Consider the following 17,752-nt stretch of genomic DNA (forward strand, 5'->3'; position numbering starts at 1 on the left):
CAAGTAAAGTGACAGCCCCCCCCCCCATTTGTCAAACTCAGTAAACCTGCCAGGGGGATCCTGCTGCAAGAAGTCTCCCCCCCCCCATACCTATCTGAAGCCCCTACAGTAGCAATGATGCACTTATTTAGAGTGATGGTGAGTAAAGGGGGCAGATTGGAAGCCTTCCAATGGACGGGCTATAAAGAAGGGGGTTGAATGGAGCGGCCTGGCCCTCCTGGGTCCCACTGCAGCTACAGGCCTGCTCACACCCCACATTTTTCCTGCTTGAATTGGTTGACCTCATTTTAGAGAATAACTTATTTAAATTTGATGAAAATTTTTATTGGCAAACTTGAGGGGCTGTGATATGCAGCACATTTGCACCTTGTCTGACCAATTTCTTTTCATGGCAGAGTTGGAGACCAATGCTATTTAGCATTTTCCAGATGTTTGCAATTAGGATTTTGGATATAATGATGTGTGAATGTAGGCATTCATTTGTGTCTGTGAGAGAGATTCTCAGTGTTGTACTCGAAGCATGTTATAAATTGGCGAGTGCAATGTTATTACTATAGATTGAAAATGTGACAATTTCAAAGTGCATTTGTTTATGACAGACAGTGAAGTCTGTGTGGCAAAGTTCCATGTTCTGTCTTTTGAAGAAGCTATGTATGCAAAACAGTAGGACTTCATGCTAGCAGTTTTGTAAACTGGAACATTATTGCCAAGTGAATCATCTTGGGATGTCACTGTTTACTGACTAAGAAAGGAGAGAGTCTCCATTTAAATTGTGAATTTTTTAATCAATTAATTTTTCACTATTCCTTTACTTATCCTGTATTGGAACCTAAGTTTGAGGAAGATTTTAGGAACTTTTGGTCAAGATTTCTTCTATTGGAATTATTGGACTGTCTTTAAATTGATTACAGAACACAACAAATTTGTGTCATTTTAAGGTTTGTTAGAGACTTGGACTTAAAATTGATTTCTTCTACATGAGAATATATTTGATATTATAAAATCTGAAGGATCCCAGGGCACCCAGTCTAGACCAAAATCTACATGTCCCCTGTATCAATGATTCCATGATTAATGCTTTAGAGAGGGTGGGGGTGGGTGATATTAGCAAAATAGAGTCTCAGAATAGAACAGTTCGGCATTTGAACTACTTTCACTGAATTCAGTAATGCATATCTTAGTAATTTTTTCATGGGTTTGTAATTTGAGTTTACAAATCTCAGAGTTGCTAGACTGAGGCCAAGGTCAGCTGCACAATTCCCACAAACGATGAGAGGTCTGTTTTACTAATAAAGCTTCAAACTTTGTCAAACAGAGCAGAGGGATTTAAACCAATGTTTACATAGAACTCAGTATGAGTAAATGCCTTTCAAATAGTAGGGCTATGAACACAGTTTTTATCTTCACTTTTTATTTCTTCTTCCCTTTTTTACTCACCTGTTGCTTTACAAATTACTTATGCCCAACTGCACAACAACTTATTTCACAGCCTACAATTTTTGACACTGCACAAATGTATGTTAAACCACTATTCCTGTCATACACTGGTGATTCATCCCACATGGACATACCATATCCATGGCTTTGTCATCTTTATTAAGACACTGAAAACTGTATACACACACTATGGTATATCTAATAAGAACTTAATCCATAACATTAGCTAAATTAATCGATGTTCTCCTAACATTCCACTTTTTTGTTCAAAGAAGCTTAGCAGGTTGTTAATAAGAGCTACTCAAGATTAACCAAGCACTACAAATTATTTGTGTTGATATCTTTCAAAGCGTATGACCTGCAGACTTATTACATGAAGGAACTACAAAACTGAGAAATATTAATTTAGGAAGAACTAGCAAGGAACACTGGTGTCAATGGTGGCTACTTGGGAAGAACTTCCATATGCAAACAATCTGATCATGTCTTCTTTACACTTACTTCACTCCTGATCATGAATTTGGTGCTTAATGCCATTCTCATGATCTTGTAAGTCTGATAAACCAAACTGCACTCTTCTAAATCCATAGAGCCCTACCCTGGATAGCCCAGGCTAGACCAATTTTGTCAGATCTTGAAAGCTAAGCAGAGTAGGAGCTGGTTAGTATCTGGATAGAAAAATCACCAAGAAAGTCCATGGTTGCGACACAGCAGAATCAGGCAATGGTAAACTACCATTAGAGAAGGGCACAAAATGAACTACGAACCATGATTCATTCTGAACCAACTTGGTGATTGCGCCATGCCTGAACTGGAAAACAAACCGCCTTTTTTCCTTGGTGGTTGCTTGATTTGTTTTTGCAGTTTGTTTTCCCAAACAGCCTGGCGCTGATTCAAGCAATTCCTAGGCAACACTGGGGTGGACTTCTGGGAGCCCTTGAAACACTCACAGCAGTTGTCCATAGCTTGATTGGCAGCTCTGGGAGCCAATCACAGAGTTCCCATTCTACTCTATGGGTGCAGATACCCTGACTCAGCTGCTTCCACATTGCAGCACAAAGAGAGAAGAATTAGATCTCGTGAGAGCCAAAGCTGAGCTTTCCTGGGGGCACCTGCTTTGGGGGGCTATAACTTGGACATTCCATATCCAATCTTCACCAAAGTTGGAGGGTGGGTGGAAGAGAGCCTGCCGAGGACTCCCCATGAGTTTTACACCTTCCAGACCACACACCAGTTTGGGGAACCATACAAATCACAAAATGAAATGAACTACCAGTTCAGGCAATCAAACAAACTACAAACCAACACAAATCACCATTTTTCCATTTCCTACCCATCTTATTTTACTCTTATTTTACAGTAATATATTCCAGATGAAAAATTAAAGAGCTCTGAAATGTCCTGTTAAATCCTGAAATGGTGACCATATCATGCTTATGATTTACCAGCAAAGATAATTGCCCTTCAGTTATGAAGTATGTTTTCTAGATTAAAAATCCTTGTGTCTATATTGCCTCCCATTTAATGGTATGGTTTTGATACAGGCTTCTTCTTGGCATTGACACTGAATACAAGAGCATCAGTTTCCATGCCAACACTACAGGTATAGGCAGTGTAGGTTTGTCTAAAAAATATTGCCTGCTTTACTGTGTGAGCAAGTCAGTTGCAATAGTTGGGGTCATTTAGTTTCACAAATTGGTTCCATTAGGACACCCTAAAACCATTTGGGTGACACCTATTTTCTGGGCCCAGGTTTGCTTTAAAGGAAAACATCAGGGCAGTTCTAGTTTTCTATCATAACAATCAGGTTGATGTTTGGAATTCCAATCCATCATTACAACAGAAGTACAAATTAAATTTTCCTCATGCCCCAAAGTAGTGCTAGCTTTCCCCGTTACATCACATCATCATGACATCATATTTGTGTACTGAATGATCACTATTTACTGGCTACTTAAGAGTCTGCAGCAATACTTGCATACATGGCAAATAATCTTTCTTAATAACAAAAGTAACTTCATCTTTATTGGAGACAGATGCTTTTCACTAATACTACCAAGCCTCTTGCCTTACTGTTATCTGCTGCAGCAAGCACTCGTCCTAACCAATGACTCGTGTACTTCAGCACCTGTATCATCAAGTATGAATCCTGCAGGAAGGCAACATTAAAGAATGATTTCTGAAATGCATTTATGAATTTATTTGTTCTGGACTATTAATACCTTTTACAACTACATAAAAAGAATGAAATTTCTATTGATAAGGAGGAAGCAAAAGTAACCTATGTCTTTGGGCTCCCTTATCAATAGTAACCTGTGTCTCTGGATTCTGCAAGTCACTGCATCTGGGTAACCTTACAAAGCTTCCTTGATCATCTTTCTCAAGACAGTAAGGCAGAAGCAGCAATTGGTAAAAAAAAAAAAAAAGCCAAAAAGCATTTTTAAACCAGTCAGATAGCATGTAGTCAATGCCTGTATATGATCAAATAGATTACAACAGACCTCCCCCCCGCTTATTTACAGCCACTAGCTAGTAGGGATTAGCCTTTAATCTACAAAACTACAAGCTAAAATACTTTACAGAGTTACCAGATAAGAGGCAGGAATCATTAACTAATAAAATTATTAGTATATTTTTCCAGTGTTTATTAGTCAGAAATAATAGTTCCATAAATAAATCAATATATTTTATTTATAAAGATATAAGCAACATGTTCAGAGAAAAATCAAAACTTTCCTGAAACTTCATTGTACTATTTCCAATATTAACATAATTTATAAATAGTGTATCTATAATCACTCCTGTATTGAACCTCAAAGGGGGAAAGCCTGTGCTGGATTTATAACAGGATGTGTAGCCACAGACAATAAAACACCATAAATTAGATTACTTGTCACTTTCTTCAGATCACACAAGGTAGGAAGAGAAGGTATGTTCAAGATCCATGTGAACAAGCAAAACTGAAGGTTTAATCACTTCATGGGAGCTCTTGCATAAGCATATATGAGTCCTAAGTTTATCAAGAAATTTTACTTTTTCCCAACTGGCCTTCTGCAGAATACCTACAAGAAAACTGTATTAAGGTGTATTAAGGTCTACAATGAACACAAAAGTTATTACAGTTGTAATATTCTTTATTTTCATGAAGATTTTGAAGGTTCTAGGCAAAAATGCTGTCCTCATAAAACTGGATAAACAGTTTAAAGCAGGGGTGGAACTCATTTGTTATGAGGGACAGATCTGACATAAATAAGACTCTGTCGGGCCAGGCTATGTCAGTCGGGTCATGTGTGTACCTATTTAAGATTAGGGAGAGATATAAACTTTTTAGGGGACACAGACAAACGATTAATTTTTTTTAAAAAAACAACTTAAAACAAAACATGCTTGAAACATTGGCACTTGTTGGTCTTAAAAGTGCTTTCTTTATATTTCTCTCATGGGATCCAGGGAACAGGGCAAAGGAAGCTCTGGCTCTTTTCCTCCCTCCCCGGGGGACCAGGAAGGGGAAGAGCCTCAACCAATGGAGAAAATTGAGGTTGAGCAAGCCTTGCAAAGCAAGCTGTTATGCAGAAGGAAGCAAGAGAGAGGGAGAAGGAAGCAGACAAGAGCCAGTTGCTTGGGGGCCTGATAGGAGCACTCTGGGGGCCTGATTCAGCCCCTGGGCCACATGTTTTACATTCCTGGTTTAAAGACTAATACATTTTGTTGTGACAAAGTGTTCCCTAGCTACAACCCACTTTAATCTCTATCTGCTATATGGAGATAACCCTAGACTATTTTATAGAACTTCTGTAAGGAGCACAATAAAGTTTGCCCATGAGAATTTATGCCAAAATGAAGTTTTTAGTAAATGTTTATGAAACTGACAAGTACAGTTAATTACAACAGTGCTTACTGCTTATGTGGCTATGCACCCTTTATTTTTCTGAGTCCAATACAAGCCTTATGAATAACACCATAATGTGCCAAGATTTTAGTGTTTTCTTGCAATATCCTAACATGGGTGCCCTCTGGAAGGAACACAAACCAAATCCACAGAAGCCCAGTAGCACCTGAAAGACTAACATTTATTCCACCATGAGGTTTTGTGAATCAGAACTCACTTCCTCAGATGCAATGGAAAGAAAATTAACATAGTTAGTCTTTAAGAGGCCACTGGGCTTTTACTTTGCTATAACAGACCACAACAGAATAATATAGCTATCAGGGCTTTTTTTGTAGCAGGAACTCCTTTGCATATCAGGCCACACACGCCTGATGTAGCCAATCCTTCAAGAACTTACAGGGCTCTTAATATAGGGCCCACTGTAAGCTCCAAGAAGACTGGCTACATCAGGAGTGTGTGGCCTAATATTCAAAGAAGTTCTTGCTACAAAAAAAGCCCTGTGGCTACTGTAATGGAATCACCTTTCAGAACCAATTTATATTACTATTTGAGAATCCATGCTAACATTCTGATGCTTTAATAGAAAATTCTAGCTCTGAGCAACTAAAGAGATAGTAAACTTATAATATTATACCTAAGAACAGTGAACAGTAAACATTAAATGATTACTTATGTAGGAGTATGGACTGTGAGCATTAAAGAAAACTGAGTATTTTAGCAGGCATAGTTCAGTAGGTAAGTTAGTAATATTCTGGTTGTACAACATATTAAATAGATCCTCAAATTAAGTACTCAACAGGCTTAAAAATTTCAGCCTTTAGAACAAAATTGTATTTTAAGACAGTGCACTACTTACCATGCCTTTTCCATCTATGTCCTCGAATAGACATACTAGTCACTGCGTTTCTTGATATTCTAGATGCTGTAGGTGTAATTTCAACCTGAATGCATTTTGTTCCTTCTTTACTAGATTTTATGGCACCTTGAGGCAATGAAGCTTTTATTGCATTAGCAACCTAAAGGAACAGGAGAAGAGAATGTGGACAGAATTTCAAACAAAATGCCAGATTTCACACTAAAGCATTATTTACTATATGTTAAGATATGCTTTCCTGTATAACATTAAAACAAACATTTAGGAAGTTTTCATAAAGGTGGAAAGTAAGCAGTGGTGTTCCTTAGGAAACTACATAAAGGAACAGTACTACTAAATTTGTTTATAAATAAATCTGGAAGCGGAATGGGCAGTGAAAAACAGGTTTCTTACCTGTAACTGATGATCTTCAAGTGGTCATCTGTGCAGTCACACTGATGGGATGAGGCGCCAGCGCCGATCTCGATCGGTAAACTTCAAAGCTGTGGATTTCCGTGCCGACGTCCCAGTGCGCATGCCTAGAAGCCCCACTGCGCATGCTCACTGAGACGGGAGCGGACATCCCGCCAGTTCCTTCTGGCCGCTGCACAAGCCCCCCAAAGATGGACCGGCAGCAGAGGGGAAGGAGGGTGGGTAGTGTGACTGCACAGATGACCACTCGAAGATCATCAGTTACAGGTAAGAAACCTGTTTATCTTCTTCGTGGTCTCTGTGCATCACACTGATGGGAGACTAACAAGCTCAAGTCCTACCTGGAGGAGGGTGCGACGGTCCATCAGCAGGAGACAGACTGCAGCACAGCACGGCCCACCGAGGAATCTTGGCGTCGCCGCAAGTCCAGAGCATAATGAGACACGAAGGTATGCGCTGACGACCAGGTGGCAGCCTTGCAAATGTCCTGAAGGGGAACACCCTTCATAAACGCTGCCGAGGTTGCCATCGCTCGCGTGGAATGGGCCCTAAGCGGTCCTGGGAGAGGCGTTTTACACAGGAGGTAACAAAGCTGGATGGTTTCCGTAATCCACTTGGACAGCCTCTGAGATGATATCCTCTGCCCTTAAGAGGATGCTGCATAAGACACGAAAAGTCTGAAGTCCCTCCGGGAGGGATTAGAACGGTGCAGATAGAAGGACAGCACCCTCTTCACATCCAAGGCATGCAACCGACGCTCAGACTCAGAAGCCGGATTGGGGAAGTAAACCGGCAAGTAGATATCTGTGTTGAGATGAAAAGGCGAGATCACCTTGGGCAAAAAGTTGATATCAGGGCGAAGTACCACACCCTCAGCAGTGAAACAGAGATAAGGGGCATCGCATCGAAGTGCCGCCAGCTTACCTACCCGTCTGGCAGATGTAACAGCTACCAGGAATGCTGTCTTCCAAGCCAGTAGCTGGAGAGAATAGGTGGCCATCGGTTCGAATGGCTTCCCCGCTAAAGCCCGAAAAACCAGGGCCAAGTCCCAAGCTGGGGCAGGTACCCGGCACTACGGGATACAGTCTAGCAATGCCCTTGAGGAACCTCTTGGTATCCGGGTGGGTGAAGACGGAATGTCCATCAATCTGGGAATGCTCAAACGAGATGGCTGCCAAGTAAACACGTACCGAGGACACTGTTAGGCCTCTGTCCAGCAAAGAAAGCATAAAGTCAAAAATTATAGGCAAGCCTGCCGCCCCTGGCTCTGAGGCATAGTCCGCGGAGAATTGGATGAATTTCGACCACCTTGTATGCATACAATTTCCTGGTAGAGGATTTTCTGCTGTTTAGTATGACGAACTGAGCTCTCTCCGATAGCTGAGAGTCTCTAGGCGCCACGCAGTCAGCTTTAGATGTGGAACATCGTGGTGCACAACCTGCCCTTGATGAGAGAGCAGGAGGTTCAGGACCTGAGGGAAGTGGTGGAAACTTCCGTTGGTGAGGCGCTCCACCGGGGGAACCATTGCTGCCTTGGCCACCACGGCATTACTAGGATGCCCACTGGTCTTTCCCTCAAGATCTTTTGCACCACCCTGGTAATGGGGATGGGTGGGATGGGTGGGAACAGGTACACCCAGTGATAATTCCACGGGATGAGGAGACCGTCCCCGAGGGACATGGGGTCCGCTCCTCCCCTGCAGCAGAACAGTTCGCATTTTCTGTTGTTGCGTGTGGCAAAGACATCCAGTGCAGGAGTCCCCCACCGATGGAAGACCAGTTGCAGGAACTCCCAGTTGAGCTCCCCACTCGTGAAGTGAGGCTCCCTCTCGGCTGAGGAAGTCTGCATGGACATTTTGGTCCCCCGGGAGGTGAGTTGCCAGCAACAACACCCCCAAGGACCTGCACATCTCCCAGATGATCATGGCAAGCTGGCAGAGTCTGCAGGATACTGTACCCCCCTGCCTATGTACGCCATGGCTGTTGTGTTGTCCGTCATGACCGCCACCGACTTGCCCTTTAGAAGGGTCTGGAAGGACTGGATGGCATGGAAAATGGCTAGCAACTCCAAAAAAATTATATGGTGGTGGGCATGATGGCTGGGCCATCGGTCCCCTACGCAAAGTCCCGTCATGTGAGCTCCCCAGCCCCAGAGGGACGCATCCGTTGTGATTGTGATGGAAGGGATTGTGTGAAAGTGGATTGGGAAAGGGAAGTGGATTGTGTGAAAAGGCGCGCCCTCCTTCAGGTGATGTTTCTGTTCCCACCAGGTGAGAGATGACAGGACCTCTGGAGGAGCCGTCAGCAGGCAGGAAGGAGAGTCGAGGTTGCACCTGAAGTTCCTGAGGAACCAAAGCTGCAGGGTCCGCATGCGAAGCCTCGCAAAGGTTAGGACCGAGGTTGTGGCCACCATGAGCCCTAGGAGCCGCTGAACCCGACGGGCTGAGACTGTGGGATTTTGTTGAAGAGAGCAGACCATATGGATGATGGCGTCTGCACGATCTGGAGGGAGGAACGCCCTGCAGGCACGGGTATCCAGAATCGGCCTATGAATTGCACTCTCTGAGAGGGCTGGAGATGCGACTTCTTCTGGTTGATCTGAAGCCCCAGCTCCTCTAAGAGGGCGAGAGTGATGTCGATATGTTGTAGTAGAACCTCTTTTGACCCTGCTGCTAGGAGCCAATCGTCGATATACAGGAACAGGGTTATTCCCTTCAGTCTCAGATGGGCGGCGATGACTACCATTGTCTTGGTAAAGACTCTTGGAGCTGTGCAGAGGCCAAAGGGTAGGGCCCTGTACTGGAAGTGGTCATCTCCAATTGTGAAGCGTAGGAACTTCCAGTGGAGGAGATGGATGGAGATATGGAAATACGCGTCTTTCAGATCCAGCGTAGCCATCCAATCCCCGTGACTGAGAAGAGGAAGAATGTAGGGCAGCGAGGTCATCCGGAATTTGTTGTACTTGATGAACACATTCAGAGCCCAAAGGTCCATAATAGGCCGAAGGCCTCCATCCCATTTTGGGACTGCAAAATAGCAGGAGTAGAACCCGAGGCCCCTTTATCTTGTGGGGACCTTTTCGATGGCTTGTTTGAGGAGGGAATGTACCTCCTCCCGAAGGGTCTGTGAAGGTGCGGTGTAGACGAATGTCAGAGTAGGCGGGTGTTGACTGAACTCTATTCCATAAACCCACCGGATTATGGATAAGACCCATTGGTCCGATGTAATTCGGGACCATGCTGGGAAAAAACGGGAAAGGCAGATAAGGTCCGTATCGGCAGGGTGACGTAACGATGGTGGGCAGTCAAAGACCCTGCTTGTGCTGCTTGGGGCCCTTCTGACTAGACGCCTGGGCGGAAGGCGGTGAGTACTTTGGCTTGGCCAGGTATGGTGGCCTTGAAAACATCGCTGCAGATTTTGGACACCAAGGTCTATCCGGGGATTTAGAATAAGGCTTCTTCTGCCACGGCTTTGTCCAATGTCGCTTTGCCTGTGTGCAAGATGCAGAGACCCCCAGGTTTCTGGACGTTTTAATACTCTTATCCATTTCCTGCAGGACAGAATCCGTGTTCGAGCTGAAGAGGCCCGTGCCATCAAATGGAAGGTCTTCGATGTAGGCTTGCGTGTCCGGTTGAAGGGCAGTAGATCTCAACCAGGAATGGCGTCTCAACGAAATGGCTGTGGCCAGGGTCTTAGCACAGGTACCCCCCAAGTGCTTGGCTGAGTTCAGCTGCTGTTTAGCCAAGGTCATCCCCTCCTTTTGGATTTTCTTGAGGGCATTCCTGCTCTGCTCCGGAAGGGTATTCAGGATGGTCAAGACCTGATCCCACAGGGCATATTGATATCGGCCCATGCACGCTGTGTAATTGGCAATCTTGACCCCTAGGGAGCCCGCTGAGTAGAGTCTCCGTCCCATAGAGTCCAGTTTCCTGTCTTCTTTATCAGGCGGCGTAGAGTGCGTCTTCTTCGCTTTGGAGGACAATGACACCACAACAGAATTGGGCTTAGGATGGGTGTAGAGAAATTCTGCAGTGGCCTCCTGGATGCAATACATGTGGTCCAGCCGACGTGAAGAGACAGGCGTGGACGCTGGCTTGTCCCAAGAAGACTTTGCTGTATGCAGCATCACGTTGGTGAGTGGTAGAGTAACCGCCGTTGACGTGTCCCTCTGGACAATGTTGAAGACATTGTCTGTGACAACTGGTTGTGGCTGCATCGTAGGGAGAGATAGCGTCTGAGCCATTCTTTTTATGAGGTCTCCGTATGATTTTAAGTCCTCAGAGGGCGAGATGGGCTGTTCCTCTGTAGTCTTCAGTGGTGGAAAAGGTTCTCCCGGTGAGGAGGCTTCCTGCTCTTCGGGGGATGATCCTTCCAGGGACCTGGGCGACGCCCCGGGGGAATCTGAAGGCTCTGATGGGTGGTGTAGCGGTGGTGACCCCGGGTCTGCAGGTGCGGCCTTTGCTTTTCCCAAAGAGGTGTGCTGCGCAGGCTCTCGTGGACGGCTGAGATGTTCGACCTTGGGAGGTTTCAACATCAATGCCGAAGGGGCACGTTGCGGGGTTCTGTACGACGTTCGGGACCGATAGGAAGTCTCAGACAATTGGTCCCAGTCCATCTGCCTCGCGGGAAGCCATGGGAAAGGTGGCTGCATGGGGTAGGCACCGTATAAGTACTGCCACTGACGTTGATCCCATGGAATCTGCGCCACAGGGCGATGCAGAGAGCGAGCCCCCTCTGTGTAGCGAGGGGAGCGACTGCTCGGGGATCGATCCTGATAAGGATCCCGCCATTGACCTCGAAAGGGTGGGCTTCGAGAGCGAGGGGTCCCCGGTGCTGGCGTGAATCGACCTGGTGGGCTCCTCTCGGTGCCGGAGCATTGAGCTGGGGCAATCTCAGAGTCCAAATCGGAGATGACTAGCTGGGTCGACATCGAGGCGATAGGAGGGTTTGGCCAACGGATGGGCGAAGCGAAAAGCTTCAATGGGGGAACGACCAGTGCCGTCGGGTCCGATGATGACGCAGGGGAGGTTTGAGAAGCGGATTTGCTGGGTTTCGGCTTCTCCGCTCCCTTGGCCTTCTTCCCCTTCTCCACGTGCATCCCCTTATCCTCCTTATGCCGCTTTGCGGGCGCTGAGGATTCCGAGACAACAGCTGAGCCCGAGCGCTTACGAGGGAGATCGGCATCGGAAGGGGCCCGATTGGTGTCGACCGATCTCGATGTTGACGGGTCCACGGGCCAACGGGGAGTTCGGCCTGCTTGGAAGACATTCGAGGGGAGAGTGCCTGCTCCATGAGCGCCGCTGCAAGCCTGGCTGCTCTGTTCTTCTTGGTTTGTTTTGAGAACTTGGCGCAATGCACACAGGATTCCGGCCTATGCTGCTCTCCCAGGCACAACAGGCACAGCGAATGTCCGTCTGGTGGGGCAATTTTACTCCCACACTTGGAGCACCATCTGAAAAATCCCCACCGTCTTTCCATACGAAGTAATGAGAAAGGAGGGTGGGAAGGCAGGAGAAAGGGGGGGACCCCGAAGGGCGGGTAATAACTAGCCCCGCTCTCCCACAACTAACAGCTATCTAACGAACTACTAAACTAACACTATAACTAAACTATACACTATACTACAACTAACTATACAAACAGATCTTAGAACGAAGTTCACCGACCGTAGCAGAAAGATCGACTGATCAGCGCGGCAGTCAGAAGAGAACTGGCGGGATGTCCGCTCCTGTCTCAGTGAGCATGTGCAGTGGGGCTTCTGGGCATGCGCACTGGGACGTCGGCGCGGAAATCCACAGCTTTGAAGTTTACCGATTGAGATAGGCGCTAGTGCCTCATCCCATCAATGTGATGCACAGAGACCACGAAGAAGATTTGCAGATGACACCAAATTATTCAGGGTTGTAAAACCACAGAATATTGCTATAGAGGATCTCTCCACATTGGGCAAGTGGGTAATAATGTAGCAGACAAAGTTCCAGAAGTATAAAATGATATGTGCTGAGGGCAAAAAACTCCTTTTACCTTGCATATACACTGATGGGTTCTGTACTGCCAGTGACCAGAAACTACCTTGGGACCACAGTGGACAGTTCAGTAAAAATGACAATTTCAGTGCAGAGCAGCAGGCTGACTGCATTTAGAACACTGTACAATTCTGGCCACACCATACTGTGGTGGAATTTTTTTAATATATACATTTCAGTTCCCTGGGCTGGATGTGGACCAGCAGGGGACCAGCCCAGTGGGCAAGACACAAAGACAAAAGGGAAAAAAAAGATTAACTGTATAGCTGGAAAAGATACAGAAAACTGCAACCAAAGTATCAAGTGTTTGGAGACCTTCCAAACAAGGACACACTAAAAGGCTGGGAGTGAGAGATGCGGGGCACAGAATTTTACAGGATTGCGCTTAATATGGAGAAGGTAGAAAGTATACATACACACAATACTGTAATTGTTTAAGTTGATGGGTAGTAGGTTTAGAACAAAAATACTTCATACAATGCATAATTAGCTTATGAAATTCACTGCCTCAAGAAACTGTGATAATCACTTAGCTATGATTCTTTTCTTTTCTGAATCTGTCTAATCTTATTTCAAAGCCATCTAAGCTAGTTGCCATTAATGGACCTAAATGGCCCTCCATGTTTGTAGTCAGTATGCCTCTGAACATCAGTTGCTAGAGGGGAAGAGGCAGGAGGCGGCTCTGGCTTTCCTACTCTGTTTGTTGACCTTCTGTGACCGTCTGTTTGATCACTGTAAGAAACAGGATACTAGATGAGATTGACACTTGGTCTGATCCAGTAGGGATTTTCTATATGGGTAACAATTCAACATTTGTTCATAATTACAGCTTTAACTTTTAAAAAGGTAAAGGTAGTCCCCTGTGCAAACACCAGTTGTTTCCAACTCTGGGGTGACATCGCATCACAATGTTTTCACGGCAGACTTTTTACAGGGTGGTTTGCCATTGCCTCCCCAGTCACCTACACTTTCTCCGCAGCAAGCTGGGTACTCATTTTACCAACTTCAGAAGCATGGAAGGCTGAGTCAACCTTGAGTCGGCTACCTGAATCCAGCTTCCGCTGGGATAGAACTCAGGTCGTGAGCAGAGAGTTTCGACTGCAGTACTGCAGCTTTTCCACTTTGCGCCATGGGGCTCCCTAACTTTAGAGGAACCCAATTATAAAATCTGACAGTATTTTCCCTCCAAGAGTCTTGTAATTGCTGTGTACACAAAAATATTGGTTTCTGATACTATTCCTGAATGTTCCTAAAACTCTGTCAGAACAACAGCTTTTGATATTTGGGACAGCCTAGTTTTTCAGAAACTTGGAGGCAATGCTGTAGTATTATTTCCCACAGTACATAGTATATTCCTGGTCTTTAGTTGAACTTTTGGTGATTTACACTGCACTTACAGCTGTACCCTGGAATAACAAAACTCATAGAAACACAATATATTGCAACAGATGTACAATGGTAAGACTTTCAATGTGACTGCTGGATAATTCTCAAGAGTATCATCATTCCTCCTGTCCCAAAGGCCTGGAGGAATTTTGCAGCTCTTTACATAAGACAAGTATCCTCTCCACCCAGTATGGTATATAGTGTGTACAATGTCAGATTCTGATGTGAAATCCCTACTCTGCCAGAGGCTTGCTGGGTGAACTTGGGCCAGTCACAAACTTAGCCTAACCTACCTCACAGGGTTGTTGTAAGGACAAAACGGAGGCAAGAAGAATGGCTCTTTTAGCATTATGCACCACTAGGTCACCACTAGACTTGTTTTTTAAGGCAAGAGACATTTCAGAAGTGGTTTGCCATTGCCTGTCTCTATGTCATCATGACCCTGGTATTCCTTGGAGATCACCCTAGCCAAGGTCAATCCTGCTTAGCTTCTGAGATCGGGCTAGCCTGGGCTATCCAGGTCAGGGCTACCAGAGGGGAGAAAGGTGGGGTATAATTTATTTATTTATTTTTGCTGATTTCTAGTCTGCCCTTTCCCCGGTTGGGCTCAGGGTGGATTACAACATAATAAAATAGTTAAAATCACATCATAAGACAATTAAATTTAAGCAGTTAAAACCATTAAAATGAAATAAAATAAGGCAGCATCAGTGTACAGATATGTACATTCTTCATAGATTGAAACACAGGATGCGGTCAGTGCAGGGAGGCCAATTAGCTGGTGTGAGGACGCCCGGCTGCCTCAGCCAAAAGCCTGGCGGAACAGCTCAGTTTTACAGGCCCTTCAGAATAGAAATAAATCCGGTAGGGCCCGTATCTCCTTGGGGAGCTGATTCTACCAGGTTGGGGTCAGGACCGAAAAGGCCCTGGCTGAGGCAAGCCAGACATCCTTCGGGCCAGGGATGGTCAGAAGATGTTGCATGGCCGATCGAAGAGGCCTCCGGGGCTCGTATTGGGAGAGACGGTCCCACAGGTATGTAGGTCCCAGGTCACATAAGGCTTTAAAAGTTAATAGTAAAACCTTGAAACGGATCTGGTACTCAATTGGTAGCCAGTGCAGACTGAAGTAAATGAAGTAAAAAAAAATCATGCTTTGGTTTGTTCTGAATTAGGCTACTATAACTTGCTTTAGTTAAGAGTGCTCCTGAAAAGACTTTAAGAGGAACAAATCTTTGCAAAAGATCAATACTACTTTTGGGGGGGGGGGGAGGTTATTAGCATGTTTCCAAGTCTAATTAGTAGCAAAAAACATGGTGTTTTCAATTGTGTACCTAAGCATAAGAATGCTTTTCTTCATAAAGCCATGCTGACACACTACCTCTCTTTTTTCTGAAAGACAAATGACTTGTTAATTTTGCTTCTCTATATTTAAGTTTGTCTGATAATTATATGCTTGGAATGCACACATTATGCCTTTATTTGCTATTTTTCTCAGTTTTAGAAGAATCTGACCCCAAACACCTACCAATAGTGGTTCTGGATATAGCTCCAGTTGTGCTCTGTATAAAACGTCATCCATTGCTTTTCGAGCCAGGTCCCATTCTCCATTATAACTTGAAGGTAAAATATATACATCAAAACTGATAATTAATTGCAAGGAATCATGATTATTGATTCATCATCTCAGGCAAACAATTTATTCATCAGTATGTCAAGTCAGATGAATCAGTTAACATAAATGCATGAGAGAATGCATTTAATGAATTTTAAAAGCTACAAGTTTCTGATTTGTTATTTAAGAGAACAGAATAAGAAAGGCTGAGTTAATTGACGTTAACAATAGGCAGAGTTATCAATAAGAAAGGCTAAGTAACAAAATGTAGAATTGCTCCTCTTTATTTTTTGGAATATGAAAAGAATCGTTTCTCCAAGTTAAAGATAATTTATTTTTGTCTTGCCCAGAGGTACACAATCAGCCTTTTCAGTTGTGATTCAGAATAGGCAGCTATTCCATATATATATCCTCATTGTGTAGTTATGCAAAAAAATGAAGGATAAATTTACAGTAAAATAAAAATCAGCAGCATAGTAGTTTAGGGTATAAGCTGGTTCAAATCTCAGTGATGAACTCTGGGCAGCTTGAAGTTACTGTATTTCAAGTCAGCCTGCAACAACAACCCTGCAACATTTTCCTGCAAAAATTTCTCACCACATAAAAAATGTACCACACTCAAGTGTATATTTTATTACCCTTCACCACAACTTACAAAAAACACCAATGATATTCCATCACTAAGAAGAAATATAAGACAATTTGTTCCTGCAGAAAAAATACACCAAATATTTATCTGCTTCATGAACAAATGACAGGAAACCTTGATTCACAGTCCTTTTTCTTCCCCCTGATGGAAGCACCAGGATTCTTCCAATTCCCTGCCCGTCTCTATAACCTCAGTGCCCTGGCACAGGGGTCCGGATCCAGATCAACATTTTCTGCTGGTACAAGGACTTTACCCATGCAACACAGTTTTTCCATCAGTTCCCTCTTGTGGCAAGTTAAAATGACACCATCAATCCTGTTTTGGGGGGGGGGGGAGGGGAACTCCCAGGAACAGGATTTCAGGGGGCATTTCATGCTGTCCAGGAGGAGATTCCATGGCCCACAGTCTGGATCCAGGCCATGAACTCTTATTTCTTTCAACAGGCAAAATGAAGTTTGCTAGCAGAATACTCTTGCCCTATTCACATAACAGTCATGGAAGTCAAGTGCAATTACTTCTCCTGCCCCTTTCTCACAAACCTATTGTCATTCACTGCTCACAGACATCAGGGATATACAAGCTGTATTTATACAGCATCTGACCCCTTGATAGGAATGAGCATCCCTAATCATCACAGGGACAGAGCCAATGTTTATACAGCTTACAAGCACTATAAGCTATATGCAGCCATAAGGGTTTCTTTTTTTTATTATACACATCTGTAATAAAATGTTCAGGTTTTAATGTAACTAGCAATGATGTCTTATCATTTGGCTTTTAAAGTTTAGCATCTTCCTCTGTAAAATAGCCCCACAAAGCTATTTGTCCCTTGAGGGTAGAAACAGAGGCTCCCCATCAAACCTGTATGACTGTTTTCATGTGGGCTCATTTTAGGAAGGGAAAACAGAAAGGGGGAAAGAGGAGTGAACATAGCAAAAAGGAGACAGGGCAATTTTTCCAATCCAGACCAGGGTCTCATGAATGAGATGTTTAAAGGTGGGGGGAGCATGTTATGAGCATCATACAGCATCCAGAATGTAGTCTAATTAAGCCCTAAAAATATGCCATTTAGCGAGAGCAACATTATTGCCAGCAACTGAGATCAATTATCCTTTGCAGCAGTATAGATGTACAGCTTGGGTTCTAAGACAGGGCTGAAAAACACTACAGCTGATATACACATCTGTAATTGAATGATACATCTGTGTAATATTCCATCCATCCCAAAAATTCACCATTACATTTGCATGTACACCACATACCCATTTCCTGAACTTACAAAGCATAATAAATTCCAGTTAGCATTTGCACCATGAATTCAGAAGAAATTGGAATCCTGCTATTTATGCCTTTGTATTTCCTCACTTGTTGCCGAGGATACCCACAAACACAAATCCTGAAAAACCAAAATCATCATCAGTATTGTTATTTTTATATGGCATAATAGTACTTATACTGTACATTTAAA

At 44.1% G+C, this 17,752-nt stretch overlaps 1 protein-coding gene across 4 annotated transcripts in view; it reads right to left on the reverse strand.

The window, feature by feature from the left end:
• The window catches only part of HYCC1 (hyccin PI4KA lipid kinase complex subunit 1), a 69,721-nt gene that overhangs the window by 10,903 nt on the left and 41,066 nt on the right, over positions 1-17,752 (reverse strand). For all 4 annotated transcript variants that reach the window (XM_060248654.1, XM_060248655.1, XM_060248657.1 and 1 more), the window contains exons 8-10: positions 17,564-17,680; positions 15,549-15,636; positions 6,183-6,342 (exon numbers count right to left, since the gene is read on the reverse strand). In XM_060248654.1, coding sequence (XP_060104637.1) covers positions 6,183-6,342; positions 15,549-15,636; positions 17,564-17,680 — 365 coding nt within the window. The remainder of the gene's footprint in view (positions 1-6,182; positions 6,343-15,548; positions 15,637-17,563; positions 17,681-17,752) is intronic.

Source organism: Heteronotia binoei, chromosome 10, assembly GCF_032191835.1.
Source record: "Heteronotia binoei isolate CCM8104 ecotype False Entrance Well chromosome 10, APGP_CSIRO_Hbin_v1, whole genome shotgun sequence".
NCBI lineage: Eukaryota > Metazoa > Chordata > Lepidosauria > Squamata > Gekkonidae > Heteronotia > Heteronotia binoei.